This window comes from Xenopus laevis, chromosome 5S (assembly GCF_017654675.1).
Source record: "Xenopus laevis strain J_2021 chromosome 5S, Xenopus_laevis_v10.1, whole genome shotgun sequence".
NCBI classification, from domain to species: domain Eukaryota; kingdom Metazoa; phylum Chordata; class Amphibia; order Anura; family Pipidae; genus Xenopus; species Xenopus laevis.
Window position 1 is genome coordinate 10,221,677 of NC_054380.1, and position 19,888 is coordinate 10,241,564.

The following is a 19,888-nucleotide window of genomic DNA, read 5'->3' on the forward strand; positions in this document are numbered from 1 at the left end:
CTATGATTGGCTGAGCATTCTTTATAGAGCCCTTTCTCATTCAAACACTCTCAGGCCAGGAATGAAGGCATAAAAACATAAGAAACCCCCCAAATGCTCTATATTGTCTTAAATATAATGATCAAACACAGGCTTCACTTTGGGAAAATTCTGGATCTATGTTCCAAATCGCTGGTAAGAATTATATGAAGGTGCCGGTGTTTGTGCTGCCGACATCACAGTAAAATAAATCTAGATACAAATAATTCCATCATTCTTATCCTTTTCGATTCTCTTTTTAAGGGGAACTATCGTGAAAATAAACATTTAATATAATCTTACCCATACTGAAGTAAGAAACTTTCTAAATACAATCAATTAAAAATTCTGCATCATTTCTGAAATAATCAAGTTTATCTTCACTATTCCTCTCTCAGCATCTATTTTTCTTCATTCTCTCTTCAGCAGTTGGATGTCAGATATTTATTGACAGTTAGATCCAATAACTCCTCCTTTCCTAGCAGATGAATTAGCGCTCACTCGAATAACTGATTCCAGTACAAACAAAATCTAACAAAATAACTGCCTTTTGCACAAATCCTGCATGTAGAGAGACATGATGTCTGGTGATTTTAATAGAGTGATCTCTAATACATCTTCTAGGCAAAAGGAGCCCCCCTATAAGATATATTGGATCTAACTGTCAATGAATATCTGACACCCAACTGCTGCATGAAGACAGAATGAAGAGAAACAGATGCTGAGAGAGGAATAGTGAATATAAACTTGATTATTTCAGAAGCAGTACAGAATTTTTACTTGATTGTATTTTTTTTGTATGTAGTTTCTTACTTCAGTATCAGGAAGCTTTTATTAAAGGGATACTGTCATGGGAAAAAAATTTTTTTCAAAATGAATCAGTTAATAGTGCTGCTCCAGCAGAATTCTGCACTGAAATCCATTTCTCAAAAGAGCAAACAGATTTTTTTATATTCAATTTTGAAATCTGACATGGGGCTAGACATATTGTCAATTTCCCAGCTGCCCCAAGTCATGTGACTTGTGCTCTGATAAACTTCAATCACTCTTTACTGCTGTACTGCAAGTTGGAGTGATATCACCCCCTCCCTTTTCCCCCCCAGCAGCCAAACAAAAGAACAATGGGAAGGTAACCAGATAGCAGCTCCCTAACACAAGATAACAGCTGCCTGGTAGATCTAAGAACAACACTCAATAGTAAAAACTCATGTCCCACTGAGACACATTCAGTTACATTGAGAAGGAAAAAACAGCAGCCTGCCAGAAAGCATTTCTCTCCTAAAGTGCAGGCACAAGTCACATGACTGGGGCAGCTGGGAAATTGACAAAATGTCTAGCCCCATGTCAGATTTCAAAATTTAAATATAAAAAAATCTGTTTGCTCTTTTGAGAAATGGATTTCAGTGCAGAATTCTGCTGGAGCAGCACTATTAACTGATGCGTTTTAAAAAAAACATGTTTTCTGATGACAGGATCCCTTTAAATTTTAATTTTCGCGATAGTTCCCCTTTAATTTCCCCATAACAGAATAACCAACAGAAACAAGGCTTTGGCCTCAGGAGAAGTCCTGTTTAGACTGTTCGTTTTTGTGGTATTCATGGTTTATAGTTTTTCTATCTGCGGTTTCCCTTTTTTTATCTCTGGGAGTTGAATCCAAACGAGATCCTTGTGGTGAATGATGCGGGTGAAGCACAGGCGGAGTCATGCGCTGGGGAAGTCGCTATAGATGTGATGGGAGTGGCTGCGTGCGGCGATACAGCGTTGCCTCAAAAAATATTGTATTGGCTTCTCCTCTATAAGAATGATACTAGAAAGAGTCTCCTGGTGGAACAGTCCGCCTTGTGGTTCTGAGATTAGAGTTTCTCCTGGACACTGCTACTTTTACTCCTAGGGGCGGAGTCTTTTTGTTGGCATGGGGGCGGGGCCACAGGAGACTCTACAGGTAAGCCCTGCTGCTGGTAGCCATAATTAACTGTGCCACATGGGAAGTGGCGGAGCCTAAAGAGAGGCACTTCCTGAATGTTTGAAGTCAGTGTTGATGGTTCCAGTAGAACAGAGGATCCAGGGAGTCTACTCCCAGTAACAAGACTAGCAGCTGTGCAGTTCCCCTCATTCCCTAAGCCTGGCTTTCCAGGGTCCTCTATTTCGGGGGACGGTTTATCTGCAGAGGCAGGAGTTTTCACCACTGTTTTCCCAGTAAACCAAGAGCCGTAGGTCGGGTTCCAGAGGTTTGTCGGTTTGTTCCTGCTGTGAAGCTCTGACTGGGAGTTGGACTGAGCAAACACCATGTTATCATGGCCGCCGTCCACCACAGGCCTGGATTTGGCTGGAGCACGAGGCTCTGTGTGCACTTTATTTGGTATTTTCCCTCGGGTGTTGGGAGGAACAGGTGGGGGAAAATGTAGGGGCCGCAAGTCATCTTTGATGGACTTTTCTGGTGTAACTAAGGGTGGTGGAATAACGTCCGGGTCATCTGAGCGAACAGGGGGCTTCTCCTCATCTTCCACCACTGGGCCGTACTCCACTGGCAGCGGAGTGTTAATCACATCTGGGTCCTGCAAGGCACAAAGCACCTGTTTCAATGTGACATTGCAACATGCTCTAAACTCCCAGCAACATGCTCTAAACTCCCATCAACATGCTCTAAACTCCCAGCAACATGCTCTAAACTCCCAGCAACATGCTCTAAACTCCCAGCAACATGCTCTAAACTCCCAGCATTCCCCATCAACTTCTAGAGGGACCCTGCTAACTGCAACACAAGGTCCAGCTGGCCTTTAGGTCAGAGATGCCAGGTTTCATTTTCAAAAGCAGCCAAAGTCAGCTACAAAACCAGCCCAAAAATAGCACAATATGTACAATGAAAAAAAAGTCTAAAAAATAAATAAATATATGTGAAAATACACCTTTTTCAATTTCACAAATTATTCCATGAAACAAAATGGGACAGATTCGCCCATCACCAGGGACATTACTACAGAGGGGGGCCCAGGAGGTAAAGGGGTCCCATACGGCCATAATACATATACCATTTCAATAAATATTGGTAAAACAGGTCAACCTCTAGGCATTTTGGTGCCCAGCAGATTTATGCCCCAAAATTGTTTGAAATTGTGGAAAGTCACCGGAAAAAATGTGAGAATGGGACAGGAGACTTGGGGAAAAGAGCCCAAAATCTGGTAACTCCCGACTTCCCTTTGCATGCTGGGTATTGTAGTCTTACATTAAACGTGGCAGTTGACAAATTGGTACATTAGGGCAGGCAACAACTTTGGCTGGTTTCCTACGTACAAACCAGCTAAAGGCCCAAAAAGTATCCCAAATCCGTACCTTGGCTAGTTTGTACTTTCAAAACCCGCCTGGGCTTTAAATTAGTAGCCCAATTTGGCTTGAAAACCGCCAACCTGGCAACCCTGCTCTAGGTGTATGCAGGTCTATGGCCTTAGAGCTTTCCAGTTCTGTGGGGGTTATACAGCTGGACCTCCTGTCCAATCCCAGTGCTGTGTGATTCTGCCCAATCACAGCATGGTGTACTCCTTACCCCTGAAGGATTCCCTGGGACTAATAAAACTTGAATATTGAATAGCAGTACCCTCTGTACCTCCTTTACTAGGGTGCTATGTGGAGAAGGGGCATAAAGGAGAAATGGGTTTGATTTATAAAAGAAGAAAACAGAGAGGCAAATGGGAAGCAGGGTAAGAGAGAGTAAGACCAAATAGTGGGGGTGGGGGATAATAGCTTTGCCATATTTCACAGCTGCCCTATTCATTGTGCTCATGTTGCACAGGGGGAGCACGCTATTTACTTAATTGGAGGGTTTATTTTGCCTTAATTGAATTAAAACTAGTTTAGTTCTCATCCTGATCCCTGTGTGCAGAATCTTTCAAATCCCTGAGTAAGACGTCAAGTTTAGCTTCCCCTTTCCTCCCTCTGATACTTCATTACTCTGTACTAATCTATTTGCTGTGTCAGTCGCCTGTGCGGCGTTTAATGAAACAACAGATTAGGCAGGCAGAGGTCAATGAGATTCAGCATTAATTGATTTATAATTGTCTGTTTGTGATCTATCCCCTACTGGCAGGACTCCCAGCTTTCAGATTCTCCAGCGGGCGCAAGGAGGGGCGCACTTACACGCCAGGACCCCAGTCTGGAGCTGCAATTAGCTGCACTTAATTTAATGGGAGATCATTGTGTCAGAATTAGAATCAGACTGATTGGGCCCCATTCATTTGTTAAAAAACATGTGACCCTGGTAAGGCTGTTCCTCGAGCTGTTCTGGCCCTAGTGCTGCACATTGGAATCAGTGTTAAAGGTACAGGCGCTGTCCAAGGTGCTGAATCAGAGGCTTCTCCGGCTGAGGGGCTTTGGAACCAGTTACTCTCCCTGGTGCTGAAAGGGGAACGATCGTGAAAATTAAAATTTAATATAAGCTACTGATATAAGAAGTTTTCTGAATATATTCGATTAAAAATTCTGTAACGTTTCTGAAATAATCAAGTTTATCTTCACTATCCCTCTCTCGGCATCTGTTTCTCTTCATTCTCTCTTCATGCAGCAGTTGGGTGTCAGATATTCATTGACAATTAGATCCAATATATCTTATAGGGGTTCATTTTGCCTAGAAGATGTATTAGAGCTCACTCTATTAAACTCACCAGATATCATGTCTCTCTACATGCAGAATTTGTGCAAAAGGCAGTTATTTTGTTAGATTTTGTTTGTACTGGAATCCGTTATTTGAGTGACCGCTAATACATCTACTAGGAAAGGAAGCCCCCCTTTAAGATATATTGGATCTAACTGTCAATGAATATCTGACACCCAACTGCTGCATGAAGAGAGAATGAAGAGAAACAGATGCTGAGAGGAACAGTGAATATAAACTTGATTATTTCAGAAATGATGCCGTAACTTTAATTGACTGTATTTAGTTTCTTATTTCATTTTCGCAACAGTTCCCCTTGAACTAACAAAGGACAAGCCAGCTTAGCTAGTACTTTCAAGGGCCACTAAAATCATCTAAGCTTCATTATATGTTTTTATCTTCAGAAACCTGTAGTTTCTTTTCATAGGGTTTTGGGGACAGAATAGGATCCTTTAAACCTAACAAGACCAGTATATAAAACAGAGGAATTGGGCTGAACACAGGAGAGCAGATATCACACTCACTGCTATAAAACAACATTTTACTCGGTACATTTTAACTCTGTACAAGACAAATACTAGTCGGCCAATTTAAATTATTTTTAGAGACTGGTGTTACTGTTCCTTTAATGTTGGCATTTAAGGGCTCCCTGTTTGTTATGCTGGAATCACAAGTCAGTGATCCCAAACTAGTGGTTATTGAGTTGCTCACCAATCTCTTGGATGTTGCTCTCAGTGGCCTCAAAGCAGCTGCTTATTTTTGAATTCCTGGAGGCAAGTTTTGGTTGTATAAAAACCATCTGTACTGCCAAACAGAGGCTCCTGTAGGCTGCACGTCCACATTGGGGCTACCAATAGCCAATCACAGCCCTTATTCGGCACCCCAGGAGGCTTGTGTTGCTCCCTAATACTTTTTACATGTGACTCAAAGGTAAAAAAAAGGTTGAGGATCTCTGCTCTAATTAATCCAGAGGAGAAGAGAAATTGGCACCACCAAGAGACCATGGCTTAAAAATCAATTTATGTGGCAATTTGCGCCAATCTTTCCACAACTCAGTTTGGTGAATGTGTTTCCATTGCGCCATGACATCACTGTAGGTTCTTCATCACAGCCTTAAAGGAACGGTTCAGTGTAAAAATAAAAACTGGGTAAATAGAAAGTCTGTGCAAAATAAAAAACTTTTTCTAATATAGTTAGTTAGCCAAAATGTAAAGGCTGGAGTGACTGGATGTGTAACATAATAGCCAGAACTCTACTTCCTGCTTTTCAGCTCTCTAACTCTGAGTTAGTCAGTGACTCAAAGGGGGGGCACATGGGACATAACTGTTCAGTGAGTTTGTAATTGATCCTCAGCATTCAGTTCAGATTCAAAAGCAACAGTTATGGCCCCTCTCAAGTCACTGATTGGTTACTGCATGGTAACCAATCAGTGGAAACCAAGAGAGCTGCAAAGCAGGAAGTAGTATTATGTTAGACATTCAGTCACTCCAGCCTTTATACATTACTGTCATGGAAAAACATGTTTTTTCCAAAACACATCCGTTAATAGTGCACTGAATTCCATTTCTCAAAAGAACAAACAGATTTTTTTATATTCAATTTTGAAATCTGACATGGGGCTAGACATTTTGTCAGTTTCCCAGCTGCCCCAGTCATGTGACTTGTGCCTGCACTTTAGGATGGAATTACTTTCTGGCAGGCTGTTATTTCTCCTACTTAATGTAACTGAATGTGTCTCAGTGGGACCTGGATTTTACTATTGAGTACTGTGCTTAGACCTTCCAGGCAGCTGTTATCTTGTGTTAGGGAGCTGCTATCTGTTACCTTCTCATTGTTCTGTTGTTAGGCTGCTGGGGGGGAGGGGGATGATATCACTCCAACTTGCAGTACAGCAGTAAAGAGTGACTGAAGTTTATCAGAGCACAAGTCACATGACTGGGGCAGCTGGGAAATTGAAAATATGTCTAGCCCCATGTCCGATTTCAAAATTGAATATAACAAAATCTGTTTGCTCTTTTAAAAAATGGATTTCAGTGCAGAATTCTGCTGGAGCAGCACTATTAACTGATGTGTTTTGAAAAAAACATGTTTTCCCATGACAGTATCCCTTTAAGTTTTTCTAACTATATTAGAAACATTTTTTTTATCTATTTACCCAGTTTTTATTTTTATACTGAACAGGACTGATATCAGTAGAGATACGAGCAAGAGATATTGCAATAATCTGCAACCATTGGCTCTTTAGCTGTTGGTGAACTACATCTCCCAGCATCCCCGGCAACCAATGACTAGCACTGTCTACTGTAACCAACGTCACACAGCCAAATCGTTGGAGAGAATCCTACACGAGGCTCTGTTTGCGGCATTAGATGGCTAGTTACCTGTTTGCAGTAGTTGATTCTCTCCAGCACGATGGTGAAATTTGGCCTGTCTTCTGGCTGATGTTGCCAGCACTGGGTCATGATGCGATACCTGTCATACACAGACAGCAAAATAAACACCGACATTAGGTTCAAGATTCAGATGTCGAAAACAGCCTTAGCGTTATTCATATGCCAAATGGAGGGTGGCATGGGTTAGACTGCTGCAATAAAGCAAATACATATACATATACATATACATATACATATACATATACATATACATATATATATATATATATATATATATATATAGGGCCGCTCCGGCCATGAGGCAAGGTGAGAATCTTGCCTCAGGCGGCACGGAGCGGCCAGTTACCAGGGGCGGCAAAAAGCCGCCTCTGGTAACTTTAAGAGCTGAATTTCCGTTTTTTAAACGGAAATTCGGCTCTTCTAGCGCAGCGAGCGCAATATCGCTCACTGCACTAGCGATGTGGCCCATCCTCCACCCGCTCCGACGCTGGTAGTTAGAAGAGCGGAGCAGGAGGAGGGGCGGCATTGGGGCTGCTGCCTCAGGCAGCAGCCCCTGAAACGTGCCTGTATATATATATATATATAATATAATACACAAAAGCCATGAATATCTTGTAAATGATATCCTTATAAACAGTGAGTTCTGATGTCATCAGTTATAAACGGTGAGTTCTGATGTCATTTCTGTCACATGACTCACTGAAACTTGTGTATTATAATAAATAAAGTACCCCCTGCTGCAAAATATGAGGATATTAGAAGTTACCTCGGAGTTCCATGACCTGTATAAAAACACTCGGCCTTCGGCCTCGTACTTTTATATGGTCATGAAACTCCTCGGTAACTTATAATATCCTTATATTTTACAAGAGGGGGTACTTTATTCACTATATATCCTGTATTCCAGTGAAATATAATTGATGATTCAGATGGTTTGGCAGCAGAACAGAACCGGATAGGTATAACTTTATGAACTATAACAAACAAGGGAAGGTTGTGCTCACCACTATTTTTTAAAACCATTAGACGGGGGTGCAATGAGGCTGTGACCACAAAATACATATAGTCAACTACAAGAGTCCTCTGCACTCAACCCATTATCAATATATTTAAGACAGCGACATTTTGTGCATACTGCTACTAAAAAATGCCTTACCCTTTAAACAAAACAGGGATTGTTTGTCCATATATTGCAATATATTTAAGCTGGCCAACTACGTCAAAGTCATCCCATATCTGGCCAGTCCTATGCTCAATTTTATCTGATTCATTAAGAATTCTATTGCTTCATTATACATTTTACAAAGGGACTTGGTTTTACCTGCAACTTAACTTGCTGCTTTCAAAGTAAACCTCCATACTTGGCTGCCCTTTTATTAGACACCAGTGGGATCACCTGACTATAGCTGGGAAGGGTGGGAGCTACAACATAGAGCTGGTCACTGCTCCTGTATAAACTATAACAAACAAGGGAAAGTTGTGCTCACCACTATTTTTTAAAACCATTAGGCGGGGGTGCAATGAGGCTGTGACCACAAAATACATACAGTCAAATACAAGAGTCCTCTGCACTCAACCCATTAACAATATATTTAAGTCAGGTGATCCCACTGGTGTCTAATAAAAGGGCAGCCAAGTATGGAGGTTTACTTTGAAAGCAGCAAGTTAAGTTGCAGGTAAAACCAAGTCCCTTTGTAAAATGTATAATGAAGCAATAGAATTCTTAATGAATCAGATGAAAATTGAGCATAGGACTGGCCAGATATGGGATGACTTTGACGTAGTTGTTCAGCTTAAATATATTGCAATATATGGACAAACAATCCCTGTTTTGTTTAAAGGGTAAGGCATTTTTCAGTAGCAGTATGCACAAAATGTCGCTGTCTTAAATATATTGATAATGGGTTGAGTGCAGAGGACTCTTGTATTTGACTGTAGGTATAACTTTATGTATAGGTGACGCAGTGAAAACTTCGGTGCTATTTATTTATACAACTTTATAATGGAAACAAGTTATGAATAAATCTGGGACAAATATGATCCAATAAGCTTCCCTCATAGGAGCTGTACTGGTTATTGGACATCAGTCATTTTAAGAAGTTTTTCTACATTGCTGAACTACAAGGTTACTTGGAGGCTGCACAGTTCAGCACCGTGGCTGAGTAATGCTGCCTATTTTCAAATCTGTTTATTCTTTATAATGGAGCACCGTGATTGATTCAAACCCTGCCTTTTAATCCTTTGGGACTTTTAAAAGAGAATTTAACCCTAAAAATGAATATGGATAAAAATGGCATATTTTATATAGTGAACTTATTGCACGAGGCTAAAGTTTCAGCTTGTCAATAGCAGCAATGATCCAGGACTTCAAACTTGTCACAGGGGGTCACCATCTTGGAAAGTGTCTGTGACACTCACATGCTCAGTGGGCTCTGATTGGCTGTTGAGAAGCTAAGCTTAGGGGTCATCACTAATTATCCAGCAGAAAATGAGGTTGGTCTGTAATATAAGCGGATGCTACAGGGCTGAAATGGAGCTCATTATCTGTTCCTGCAGTGGCTGATTAAAGGGATACTGTCATGGGAAAACATTTTTTTTCCAAAACACATCAGTTAATAGTGCTGCTCCAGCAGAATTCTGCACTGAAATCCATTTCTCAAAAGAGCAAACAGATTTTTTTATATTCAATTTTGAAATCTGACATGGGGCTAAACATATTGTCAATTTCCCAGCTGCCCCAAGTCATGTGACTTGTGCTCTGGTAAACTATATCTGCAAGTTGGAGTGATATCACCCCCTCCCTCCCTCCCCCCAGCAGCCAAACAACAGAACAATGGGAAGGTAACCAGATAGCAGCTCCCTAACACAAGATAACAGCTGCCTGGTAGATCTAAGAACAACACTCAATAGTAAAAACCCATGTCCCACTGAGACACATTCAGTTACATTGAGAAGGAAAAACAGCAGCCTGCCAGAAAGCATTTCTCTCCTAAAGTGCAGGCACAAGACACACGACCAGGGGCAGCTGGGAAATTGATAATATGTCTAGCCCCATGTCAGATTTCAAAATTGAATATAAAAAAATCTGTTTGCTCTTTTGAGAAATGGATTTCAGTGCAGAATTCTGCTGGAGCAGCACTATTAACTGATGTGTTTTGAAAAAAACATGTTTTCCGATGACAGGATCCTTTAAGAAGGACTAAATTACTGCAACTCTATCAAGGCTGTTTGGATTTGGAATATTTCATACCAAAGCTCCTGTTCTATGCCTGTTAAGTCAGACAGTAGTAGGCAGAAAACACACTACTACACATTCTGCTACATACAGTATATAGATGCTCAGAACCTGCACCGGTGGAGCTAAGGTTGGTGGAACAACGACTGTGATGGGTGCGGGCTCAGGTGAGCATGGTTTCTTTTGTATGTTATATATGGAATAAAGATGTATTGCTTGTTTTTAAATGAACATAATGATCGTACACAGGTCCCGGGCAGTTCTTTGGGGGATCCATTCTTCCTCCACTTGTTACAAACTCCAGCACCTCCTGATTACTCTTACTGGGGTAGGGCATGTATCCCAAAGAGAAGATCTCCCAGAGCAGGACTCCAAAGGACCTGAACACAAAGAGAGATCACCAGTTACTGAAGGGACACATAAAGTACATGGTGTAACGTATGGTTTCCCAAAACCCAGAACAAGCCCCAAGGTCCCAGTCTCGGATTACGCTTCTGCCTTTAACAACTGCCTTTTGCTTTGCTACTTAGATGCTGCCAGTTCTTAAAGTGGCTTCCTAGATTTAAGTGTGTAGTGAACACCTAGCGTTTCTTTTGTGTCGTTTTATGGATCAGAAACCATTCGCCATCAGAAGGTCAGAAGCCTTCAACTGAAAGGTTTAATTATGAAGTTGTGACTTGATTCTGGATCTCGTTGGCCCAATTTCTGGCACTCAGTGATTTAGAGGGCAGTCCGTGGCTAGTATTTGGATATCATTGCATGTACAGCCAATCAAAGCACAGAGTGTTTATAGGGCCTGAACATATTGTAGACATATAGCCAAATCAGAATTCGGCTACCCTGCCCATAGCCCATCAGATAGCCAATCAGAGCATCAGAATTTTAAGCCTCAGCTCTAACACATGTGCCTCCTCCTAGAATGCAGAATGAAGAATTACTGTGTGTTTGGCACCCAGAGTGTGTGGCAGGAAAGTTTCCCCTGGAACGCCCCTAACTTACACCCAGGGCCACCATTATAAATCACGGGGCCCCATACAACAAAATTTTCTGGGCCCCACCCACCCTGGCGCCCAAGGCCCACCCCAGATCCCGCCCACTCCACTTCACAGTTAAAAGACCACACAGACATCAGCGCTTAATAAGTAACCCCCCCACACACAAGTTATAAAAAGCTATTGATGGTCAGAGCCCCCTTATAAGTTAAAAAAAAAAAAAACATTGGCGCCAGGGCCCCCCCATAAAAGTTTTTTTTTTAAAAAGCATTGGTGCCAGGCCCCCCCCTTACAAGTTAAAAATTCAAGCCCCAAAGAATTTTAAAAAAAAAAAAACATTGGTGCCAGGGCCCCACTTACAAGTTAAAAAAAATGGGGGCACCAAAAAGTATTTTTTTAAAAAACATTGGTGGCAGGGGCCTATAGAGTATTAAAATAATACATTGGTGGCCAGGGATTAAAAAAACAAAACAAAAAAACACAAATTGGTGTTCAGTAGAATTGAACTCGTGGCTTCAGGACTTCAACTTCACATCCTTTCGTGACTTCGGGTCTTTTCGCCGCTTCGGGACTTCGGCACTTCCGCATTTCAGCTGTTCAGGACTTCAAAAATGGCCGCAAAGGTTTGGCGCTCTCAAGGGGGGCTCGGCTCTTTCAAAAGTGCAGCACTGCTGGGCCCCTCTTCAGGTTCGGGCCCAGGACACTTGTCCCCCCTGTCCCCCCCTGATGCCGGCCCTGCTTACACCTGATTGCAGAAGTTAAATATGGGGTCCCTTGCAGCTGATAATGCTTGTGACAGCAGTGGGTACATACCACGTGTCAGTCTTAGATGTAAAGATTCCTTCCATAAAGGCCTCGGGGGGCATCCATTTCACAGGCAGCATTGCGCAGCCCCCCTTCCTGTAATAGCTGGCCCTGTGGGACATAATGGAAGCAATAAACGTGTGTGTTTAAATAAAGCCAGAAGCCTCACATACCACCCAACAGCCACTGCCTTCTCCCATCTGTAATGAAGCTCAACATGTCAAGCCTGCACCTCATTCACTTGAGCCACAACCAGTTTGAATGAAGCACAATGAGGTAGGCTACACCCTTCTACACAAACTGCAGCCTTTAAAGGAGAACTAAACCCCCATTGTGATAAGTCCGTATCAGCCCCCCTCTGCACAGTCTTACCTCTGAATTCTTTCCCCTCTAGAAATAGCGACCGCACATGCAGAGTGAGCGCAGTGGAGCTCACAGCGCCATCTTCTTCTCTTCGGTAATCTTTGCGTCTTCTTCCCCCCATTCTGTCTCTTTCGTTGCATGTGCAGTAGTTGCGAACCCGAAGATTGCTCCAACTGCGAATGCGCTGCTCACTTCGAGGAGATTACGGAAGGGAAGAAGATGGTGGCCGTGAGCTCCGCTGCGCTCACTCTGCATGTGCGGTCGCTATTTCTAGAGGGGAAAGAATTCAGGGTTAAGACTGTGCAGGGGGGAGGCAGGGAGAGGGGCTAATAGGGACTTACTTATCACAATGGGGGGTTTAGTTCTCCTTTAAGGAACAAACAGCATGGCAGCTCCTTGATAGTGTAACTGCACAAATGAGTTCACTTCTCCTTCTCTTACCTGTATATGTCCCGAGACATTCCAAAATCTCCAATCTTGGCCACCCTTCCAGACCCCTGGCAGGTAAGGAGACAATTCCTTGCAGCAATATCCCTAAAGCAAGAGGGAAACCTTGATAATAAGGCCACACACAATCAGTTGCATCTGAACAGTGGTAGCACCAGCCCTTGGTCTAAATCTTCATTTTCCAATGGAACCATCAGTTCCCTGTTCTGTCTCTTGAAACAGTCTTGTTATATTTTAGCCACACCCACTTGAAAGCCCAATAACTTTTAAAGGAACACGAACACCTAAAAATTTAAGTGTTTTAATGGAATGACAATATAATGTAGTGTTGCCCTGCACTGGTAAAGCTGGTGTGTTTGCTTCAGAAACACTACTATAGTTTATATAAACAAGCTGCTGTGTAGCAATGGGGGCAGCCATTCAAGCACAGGATACACAGTAGATAACAGATAAGTACTACTATAGTTTATATAAACAAGCTGCTGTGTAGCCATGGGGGCAGCCATTCAAGCACAGGATACACAGTAGATAACAGATAAGTACTACTATAGTTTATATAAACAAGCTGCTGTGTAGCCATGCGGGCAGCCATTCAAGCACAGGATACACAGTAGATAACAGATAAGTACTACTATAGTTTATATAAACAAGCTGCTGTGTAGTCATGCGGGCAGCCATTCAAGCACAGGATACACAGTAGATAACAGATAAGTACTACTATAGTTTATATAAACAAGCTGCTGTGTAGCCATGGGGGCAGCCATTTAAGCACAGGATACACAGTAGATAACAGATATGTACTACTATAGTTTATATAAACAAGTTACTGTGTAGCTATGGGGGCAGCCATTCAAGAACAGGATACACAGTAGATAACAGATAAGTACTACTATAGTTTATATAAACAAGCTGCTGTGTAGCCATGGGGACTGAATATCAAGCACAGGATACACAGTAGATAACAGATAAGTACTACTATAGTTTATATAAACAAGCTGCTGTGTAGCCATGGGGGCAGCCATTCAAGCACAGTAGTACTTGTCTGTTATCCACTGTGTATCCTGTGCTTGAATGACTGCCCCAATGGCTACACAGCAGCTTGTTTATATAAACTATAGTAGTACTTATCTGTTATCTACTGTGTATCCTGTGCTTGAATGGCTGCCCCCGTGGCTACACAGCAGCTTGTTTATATAAACTATAGTAGTACTTATCTGTTATCTACTGTGTATCCTGTGCTTGAATGGCTGCCCCCATGGCTACACAGCAGCTTGTTTATATAAACTATAGTAGTACTTATCTGTTATCTACTGTGTATCCTGTGCTTGAATGGCTGCCCCCAAGGCTACACAGCAGCTTGTTTATATAAACTATAGTAGTGTTTCTGAAACAAATACACCAGTTTTACCAGTGCAGGGCAACACTACATAATATTTGTATTATTGCAAAATGCTTTCATTTATTCGTGTTACTGTTCCTTTAAAGATATGTGCTCAATTTCTTAACCTTCTATGCTTGTCTGCTACCGATCTGGAGCAATTCAAATCTCCTTCTCTAAGAGAACCGACAACTGTAACTGCTCACACAGAGGTTGATGTTCAGTCTCAAATCTCATGCGCTTATCGCAGGGACATTTAAAGCGTTTCGGATGCTGGGAGGAGTCAAGAAAGTTTCCCTGGTTTGCCCAATGGGAACGCTGCTTCAGAACAGACTGCCCCCCTGGCTAGATTCCCAGAATGCATTCAGCTCGTACCTGTGAATGAAATGGTTTTCCTCCAGATACTTGCAGCCTTGGGCAATGTCACAAGCCACGTTTAATAGGTCCAACATGGTGATGGAGGAAGGCTGGTTCTGCAGGAGAGAAAATAAATCATCAACTTCTATTCACTTGATTTGGTCATTTCAAAAAAGCTGTCTGGTTGCTAAGGACAGAGATCTCATTGTGGGGCTAGATTTGATTATTGTTTTCTGTTACCTTTGTTTCTGTTCAGGCTGGTTGGTTGCTAGGTTAAGTGTCCATGGCAACAAGAGAGCAGACTGACTGCTTAACCCAAGGCCTGGCAATGACCTCAGAATAAGTCAATCTAAATATCAGAAAAGAGAGGTTTTTCCTTGCTGAACTGTAGAAAGATTCCAACTAAACTGCAGCAAATAGAAGAGCAACGACAGGAAAGGTCGAAGCTCAATTCATTAGCGTTTATTGAAGTCAGACTTTTTAACGCTCAATGTAATTGTCACTAGAGCCTGGATTAAGCTGTAAGCTCTGCAATCAATAGAGCTCGCCTTGTGCCATGGAGCTGAATAAACGCCAGTAGCCAACGGCGATTAATGGGTAGCCATAAAAGGACACGACTCAGCCTATAATTCATTCTCCCCTATAGATTCAGACTCAGCTGAATGAAGCTTCATATGGTACAATGGAAGTTTCTGCAGAAAGGCAGCGACAAACTGCTCAGATTCGGGGAGATTAGTTGCCCAGCGGCAAATCTCCTCTTCTTCGGGCCGACTAGTCTCCCTAAACTGCCTTCCCGTCGGGATGGCACTCGGACCGGTTTGTTTTCCCAAGTCACCCGAAGTTGCCTCGGGGGGGAAACTTCGGGCGACTTCAGAAAACGAATCGATCCGAGTGCCATCCCGCCGGCGATTTACATTCTAGCCGGTGGGAAGGCAGTTTAGGGAGATTAGTCGCCCCGAAGAAGGAGATTTGTCGCCCGAATCTCAGCCCTTAAAGGCCATATAAACCCCACAGAAAGGTCCATAATGCAATAAAGCAATATAAGATTGAGCTTTTCCACCAAACAATGCACGGGCCAGTCAACCAGGGCTCTGAAGTCAGTACCAGGCAAGGTAACATTAAGGGGGTAATTTACTAAAATCCAAATTTTTCTATTTTTTTTTTTTTTTTAAAAAAAACAAAAAAAACACAACCAAACTCCCATGCTCGATTTTACCTTATTTATTAATAAAATAACCACAATTAATCGGATCTCATAAATAAAATCCAGCGTAAACCAGAATTGCTGTAATTTTTCAGACTTTTCTCCCCAAATCGCTCGATTTTTTTGAGTTTTTGCCAAAAACCCAGAAAAAGTTGGATTTTCTAACTAAACCCTGCGCAGACCATGAAAACTTCAAATTGATATAGTTGCCTCTCCCATTGATTTATACAGGACCTCGATACGTCTGAGATGGTGGATTTTCAGATTCAGGCTTTTTGAAGCATTGGGGTATAATAAATCTTAAAAAATGCAAGTTTTTTTTCCATGAAAAATTCAAGTTTTGGCCCCAAAAAGCCCAAACTGTTAAATTTGAGGTTTCATGAGTCACAATCAACAAGAGAAGTGAAATGTCCAGAAAGACAAGGATATTGACTGAACTTTAAAATCCTTTTGTATGCGATTCACTCAGACCAGTCAATATTTGGGGGGGTATCAACTGCCTGTGGTATATATTGATATTGTTCAAATCAATCAAACTGGTCTATCAAATGGTTCAGAACTTGATGGGTTTGTTTGATCTGCAAGAAATTTTGAAAATTCCTAAACTGCCGAATGCAATCCTGCAGGAACCTGGTGAATCTGCCCCTGTGTATCTGCAGCACAAGGTATAAGGAAAAGATCCAATAAAACATGAAATGGAAAGAAAGGTCTCATCTCACCAGCCTGGGCCGGGTCTGTCTGAGGAAGGATTTCAGGTCCCCTCCAGCCATGAGCTCCAGGAGAATAAATCGGGGCAGCGCCTGCAGACTCACACCAATGCACCGCACTATGTTCTGGTGGCTGAATTTACTGGTGGGAGAGAATAAGTTTCATGAGGTTAAAGGAGATTCTTGGCTGGTCCCAACCAAATAAAATCAGCATTCATCCATCTCAATGGTCAAGAGCACAGCAAGGTCACTATTTGCCCTAATATTGAGAACCGATCTTTTGGTCTTTACGCCTTACCTTCTGCTGCCCCACAATACCCAGCTGCAAGTTTTCCTCATCTTCTTCGTTTACACAAACTGGCCTGTGATATGCCTGTGGCTATTCCCCACTTCTTCCTACTGATGCCAATCCCAGTCCACCCTCCTGGTACGATTCCTCCTCGCCCTCCGGGTACCATACCCTCCTCACCCTCCTGGTTCCTATACCTCCTCGCCCTTTTGGTACCGACCCCTCCTGGTACAGAGCCCTCTTCGTCCTCCTGGTACTGATCCCTGCTCGCCCTCCTGGTTCCTATCCCTCCTGGTTCCGATCCCTCCTCGCCTTTTTGGTACCAATCCCTCCTGGTACCGATCCCTCCTCGTCCTCCGGGTACTGATCCCTCCTCACCCTCTGGGTACCGATCCCTCCTCGCCCTCTGGGTGCCGATCCCTCCTCGTCCTCCGGGTACCGATCCCTCATCGCCCTCCTGGTACCGATCCCTCATCGCCCTCAGGGTACCGATCCGTCTTCGCCCTCCTGGTACCCATCCCTCCTCGCCCTTCTGGTACTGATCCCTCCTTGCCCTCTTTGTACTGATCCCTCTCCTCATTTTCGGGGTACCAATCCCTCTCCTCGCCCTTCTGGTACCAATCCCTCCTCGCCCTCCGGGTACCAAACCCTCCGCGTCCTTCTGTTACCGATCCCTCCTCACCCTCTTGGACCTTGCATCCCCAAACCCTCCATATATTTATTAGGCACAAAATGGAGATTTTTCCCTGTAGGGTTAATTCTCTAGGAATCCCAAGACTGATCTCTGTGTAGGACAACAGAATTTGCAGAAGGAGAGCAGTGACCCAATACAAACAGTTTGACCTGAGCTCGGGGCTGATCCCCTGAGAGAGAGAAAGTATGTGAGGTCGGATCTGATGGGAAAGAGAAGGTCACAGCTAATAAGTGTGTGTGTGCGAGTGGGAAGAACAGCAGTGCAAGTCAGTACTATTCCTCTGTGTGGCTGTCACACCTGATAATCATCTATATAGGAAAGTCTGGGCTAGAATTTTATTTCTTTTGGTCTCAATGAACATTACGCAAGCGAAGGGGAGTCATGCAGTGCCCAGAGGAGATTTCATTACATTGGAATAATAAAAACAGGGACAATTTAGGCTCCAAACCCTGATTTGCTTCACCCAGACATATACTGATACCCCATAAAGCAGATGCCCTTCCATTAACATGAACCCAACTGAAGCCCCAACTGAATAAATGGCAAGGCAAAATGAAATAAGCTCCATGCTATACAATGCAGTCTGCTGTGGGGGGCAGTGACACTCAGCCCTTATTGGCTGTTATTCAGCAAAGCTGCATTGGCCGAGGGGGTCGGGAGAATAATTTTCAACCCGTGTCAGTTGAGTGACGAGGGCAGTTTTACCAACTGGCGACTAATCCATTGAGAAGCTGTAGCTGATGTTGCTAATTGTATGGAGTCAGGAGGGTGTAACCCCAGTGTCCGAGTACAGTAATGGGCAGATTAACCTTCGTCTGACAGCTAATCAACCGCAGTGACATCATTAACTGCAGGGGCCACACTTTGCTTTGTAAGCTTCACTGGTTCCATTGACGTCCAGTCTCTAATTCCACCAGCTCATTCTCAGCTGAACCAGCTAAACCCCTAAGGACCCCCAGCCAGGAATATACAGTATACACAGTATATATATCTAATATAGGAGAGCCCTCCTGTCTAAAAATGACTTACACAAGGGCCCCACAAAAAAACACAGGTCATTCACAGTTGGGCCTCTTTAATGATCCCTCCTTGTTAAAAGCCCCATTGCGGGTGGTTTTTACTCAAGAACCCTATAGTAAGTGTTTTGCAGTTAGAAATTACCCAGGTCGGTGCTTTTCAGAGACTGGCACAGGTTTCCGCAGGTAATTTCTGATATGTGGAACCATTCAGTGCGTCAGTCCAAACCAGTCTGTGTGCAGCTGCCCTGACCTCTGGGTAATCCCAGGGCCCATTATGTATCTCAATGGGGACCTGTCTGGGTAACAAGGGAAACTAAGTAACTGTCTCGTGCTCTCAGTATTTCGAGGGGGGCCCTTACCTTATGATCAGGGCTTCCATCAGAAAGTCCAGTTCATCTTGCTCAGAACAAACCTCAGGAAGTGTCTGGAAATAGAAATAAGAACCAATGTCTTTAAAGCATCAGACTTACGAGTCCAGCAAAACTTTATTTCCCCCTGAAATCTGATGTTCCATCCCCCCCTCACTCTGTGACACCCCAATATCAAGATAAAGACATGAAAGCATCACCCCTTCCCTCGTATTCCCCAACTCAACATTCAAATAACCCAGCTCTTAACAAGAGAACAGAGACCTTTAGGCCTAGGAGGGATCAATACTGCCAGTCTGCCTCTGAGCCAATAGGAAAGCTTTGTGCAATAAAGACGGATATTTCCCTCCCGTGTGTAGGGTTGCCACCTTTTCTGGAAAAACATACCGGCCTTCCTATATACTTATCTTTTTTTCCCTATTAATAACATTGGGATCAGCCATCATTTTTACCGGCCAGGCCAGTAAAATACCGGCCAGATGGCAACCCTACCCGTGTGTAATTTATTAACGCAGACACAAATATAAATCACTCTAATTTCTCTAATCACCTGACCGAAAGGTCCCAGAAACAACCAGTATCAAACGCCCTTTGCATTTGATTTAAGGGACTGTTCCTTTAAGAGAATATCGCACTGCACCAAGCCACCAATTGTCCAGATCCTGGGGCAAGAGCTTTTAGAATGACTATAAGGGGTTGCACTTTTGCCCTCCAGAGGGGTATATTATCAAAGAGTGAAGTTAGAGATCGCCACAGTCCTCTAGAGTGAAATTCCGCCACGCTCCATTCATTTCTATGGGATTTTTAAAAGAGTATTTATCAATGGGTGAAAGTGAATGTTCAACCTTTGATAAATATGCCTTTCAAAATACCATAGAAATAAATTGAGCATGGCGTAATTTCACTCTAGAGGACTGTGGCCATCTCTAACTTCACTCTTTGATAAATATACCCCTAAGTCTTTGTAAACGGATC

General features: G+C 43.0%; 1 protein-coding gene across 4 annotated transcripts in view; it reads right to left on the reverse strand.

Annotated features, from left to right (window-relative positions):
• Window positions 1-1,463: 1,463 nt before the first annotated feature.
• LOC108717382 (ALK tyrosine kinase receptor) overlaps window positions 1,464-19,888 on the reverse strand; it is a 142,445-nt gene continuing 124,020 nt past the window's right edge. For all 4 annotated transcript variants that reach the window (XM_041564217.1, XM_041564216.1, XM_041564218.1 and 1 more), the window contains 8 exons: window positions 18,905-18,969; window positions 16,556-16,685; window positions 14,651-14,748; window positions 12,892-12,984; window positions 12,097-12,198; window positions 10,537-10,671; window positions 7,045-7,135; window positions 1,464-2,573 (listed from right to left, as the gene is read on the reverse strand). In XM_041564217.1, coding sequence (XP_041420151.1) covers window positions 1,872-2,573; window positions 7,045-7,135; window positions 10,537-10,671; window positions 12,097-12,198; window positions 12,892-12,984; window positions 14,651-14,748; window positions 16,556-16,685; window positions 18,905-18,969 — 1,416 coding nt within the window. In that variant the 3' untranslated portion in view covers window positions 1,464-1,871. The remainder of the gene's footprint in view (window positions 2,574-7,044; window positions 7,136-10,536; window positions 10,672-12,096; window positions 12,199-12,891; window positions 12,985-14,650; window positions 14,749-16,555; window positions 16,686-18,904; window positions 18,970-19,888) is intronic.